Source organism: Myotis lucifugus, unplaced genomic scaffold (genome assembly GCF_000147115.1).
Source record: "Myotis lucifugus unplaced genomic scaffold, Myoluc2.0 scaffold_86, whole genome shotgun sequence".
NCBI classification, from domain to species: Eukaryota; Metazoa; Chordata; class Mammalia; order Chiroptera; family Vespertilionidae; genus Myotis; species Myotis lucifugus.
In genome coordinates this window covers 171,573-174,801 of record NW_005871134.1, presented here as the reverse complement: position 1 = coordinate 174,801, position 3,229 = coordinate 171,573, and the positions used below count along the sequence as shown (strand labels likewise).

General features: G+C 47.5%; 1 protein-coding gene across 1 annotated transcript; it reads right to left on the bottom strand.

The window, feature by feature from the left end:
• Positions 1–1,306: 1,306 nt before the first annotated feature.
• Positions 1,307–3,078, bottom strand: GVQW3 (GVQW motif containing 3). The gene has a single exon (XM_014457861.2). It carries the CDS (start codon positions 2,560–2,562, stop codon positions 1,930–1,932), a length of 633 nt encoding a protein of 210 aa, XP_014313347.1. The 5' UTR covers positions 2,563–3,078; the 3' UTR covers positions 1,307–1,929.
• Positions 3,079–3,229: the final 151 nt, after the last annotated feature.

The following is a 3,229-nucleotide window of genomic DNA, read 5'->3' as shown; positions in this document are numbered from 1 at the left end:
AATCGCTAAGTAGGTAGAAGTCTATAAGCTGTTGCTTGGTTTGAGTTTTCTTGCACGTTATCTTTTATTTGTGGGATAAAGTCTAGGTTTCAGAGTGCCTCAAAACTGAGAAATATTAGTGGCGAACTTGTAATTTTTTTGAAGATACAGTGAAAGAATAGAACTAAAAATAACTGTTGAATAACAGTAACCTCTATCAACTAATATTGCTTATTAACTTACTAGTTGAATAATAGGAGCTATTATATGTAAAAATCCTTGGGTAAAACATAGGCATTGGCCAATCCTGTGAAATGCTATTAATAACCAACCATCCTGCACCTCCACCAGACATTCTGAGATGTTTCATCTATGTGGCATTACTTGGAACCCACTTGAGGAAAGTTCCATTCCATAAGTCCTGGCAGAGAGGCAGGAAAATATAAGGGGTTTGAACTTATATAGATTGCTTTGGGGGAGAAGGGGTTGATAATAATCAAATAAGTAGGTTATTATAAACCTATCCACTATTTATAAACTGGCATAGAGTTGGGGGCAGAGGAGAGGAAGCAAATGATTCCAAATTGTTGATCTTTTGCAATACCATTCTCTCCCTCTTTGGACTTTGCTATTTCAGCCAAAAGTACCATCATTTTCTTACTAATGCAGCTTCAAAGCTTCATCCTGTTCCACCTGCCTGGGAAGCTCTCCCTAATTTCCTAGCCCCGTGTCCCATCTTTCCTTATAGATCCAGCTCAAGAACCACCTCATCCATGAAGTCCACCCAGCCCTTGGTGATTTTGTTTCATAACATCACACTCTCAGTGCCCAGCAATGTTCTAAAAATGCAGGTGCTCAAAAAGCACTTGAAAATGTTGGTGATAGTTGCTGAAATCAGGCTGCTGTGTGGGTATCAGCACCAGCATGTAGACAGCAGACTCCCTTAATGCAGGATCTAGAGCAGTGACGGCGAACCTATGACATGCGTGTCAGAGGTGACACGTGAACTCATTTTTTGGTTGATTTTTCTTTGTTAAATGGCATTTAAATATATAAAATAAATATCAAAAATATAAATCTTTGTTTTACTATGGTTGCAAATATCAAAAAATTTCTATATGTGACACGGCACCAGAGTTAAGTTAGGGTTTTTCAAAATGCTGACACGCCGAGCTCAAAAGGTTCGCCATCACTGATCTAGAGTGTCACCTGGTCTCCCTCCCCACACAGCACAGCCTGGGTTTGAGTCCCCTGGTTTATATTTTCAGGGATCAGATCCTCCTCTTCCAGCAGAGAAGATACCCAAATGAGTGGGGGTGGGGGTGAGGGGCCGAAAGCACAGGACTAAAAGAAAACAAACCCAGCTCTTTTGTGAGGGGTAGATCTGTGAGCTCAATATAAATATGGGTTGGCCAATCAATTCAGGGGAGTGGGAGTGGGGGTCACAATGAATCATTTGGGCTGCACTAACCCTTAGTATTGCTCACTATGTCAGCATGACACTCCCTTCTGGACCATACTTCTGGCCCTGACTGTGAAGCAGACTGGAACTGGAGGCCTTCTCTTGGGGTCCTCCCAGGAGAGTATGCCTCCCTGGGCAGATATAGACTCCAGGAGATCCTGTCCCCACCTCTCACTGGTATGATCCCCAGAATGTTAAGAACATAGCAACAGGACAGCCACATGATCTAAGCCTGGGCAGTGAAGAGACCCAAACTTGCTAAGCGAAAGAAATCAAGAACAAGCAAAAACTAGAAGTTAACAGCCAAAGGTTCTTCAAAGTTGTGGAGAAGATCAGCAAGGAAGATGGCCGGCCCAACAGTCCAGCAGAGTAACTAGGAGAGCCATGGCATGCAGGGTGGTAGACAGGATTGAATACAGACGAGCAGTAAATGAAGGTGCCTAACAGTGAGGCAGCTTTCCAGTTCAGGTTCAGCCGTCTCAGTCCTTTCACCGGGGTGTGAACCAATCCTGAGCTGCCCTGGAGGGAAGGCTTGCTGGAGACCAGGCCTGCAGAAGCTGGCCGGCAGGATAGGGGATTCTGGGGTGAGACACAGGCAGGGGCATTTCCCCACCAGCTTCACACGGGGGATGACTCCATGTTTCAGAACCTGTGACCTCTTTCTTCACACACGAGCTGTCTTTCCTCGTTCCTTTGGAAAGATCCGAAAGAAAGCCAAGTTTCTGAGGTTTAGGATCACCCTTCAAAATACCGCATATAACTTTGGCAGAAACTTTCCTCATGTTCAAGTTTTCTTTCAGAATGAGTCTAACAGTCTCTTTATCTAAATTTAACTGTTCAGCCATCATCCTCACTGTTAACTGCCTGTTTGAACAAACCAAGTCCTTGACCTTCTGGATATTGTCATCTGTCCGATGGGTAACTGGACGGCCACTTCGGGCATCATCGCGAACATCTTCCCGCCCTTCTCTAAACCTTTTGTGCCAGTCATAAACTCTGGCCCTCGACATGACTTCATGCCCATAAGCTTCTTTTAAAAGACAGTGGGTCTCACTTGCAGACTTGTTCAGTTTCACGCAAAATTTTATACTAATCCTTTGCTCTAGATAGCGGTCACTCATTCTGGCAACACAGGAACGTTAATAGGTCACGACTGTGAGGGGAAGACAAAGGGCCCGAGCTCTATCCAAAGGGCCCGATCTCTTTCCGAAGGGACCGATCTCTATCCGGCTGCAAGTGGACTCAGGGTGCTCGCTATTCTTGATCCTCTGGAAGCCTCACCGGAAAGAGTAACTGCTTTTCTGAGCTTTCAGTCGAGGCTGGGGAAGCCCGTTCTGAGAAGCTAATGGTGCAAACGAGTAGCTGCAAAACTGGGGAAAATGAAACCTTCTACCAACCCACGTCTGCATCTAACTCGTGTACGCAGATCTGCCAGGAATGTACAAGTCAGTCCCCAAGATCGTCCCGATTCCGCGGTCCTTAAAAGTCTGGCGATTTCTACAACAGGGGCCTAAGTGGTGGCATCTTGAGCAGGCAGAGAAGCACCAGCGATGTAACGTGCCAGCTCGTCCTAGATGTGCAGAATCCCGCGCACGACAGGCCCGCCGGGGAGGCCCAGGGCTCACCCGCTCCGGAGTCCCGGGAGACGCGCCCGCATGCGCAATTCCCGCCTTCGCAGGGTCGGCCTGCGCAGGCGCGTGGCTCCGGGCCCTGCCTCCGCCTCGCCACACCCGCTTCCTCGCGCGCGCCCGCCTCAGGTGTTTCGGTGGAGAGGAAGGGGCGGGGGAG

Bases quoted from the DNA above. Each gene is read 5' to 3' on its own strand.
- GVQW3 (XM_014457861.2), bottom strand. From the start codon at position 2,562: ATGAGTGACCGCTATCTAGAGCAAAGGATTAGTATAAAATTTTGCGTG.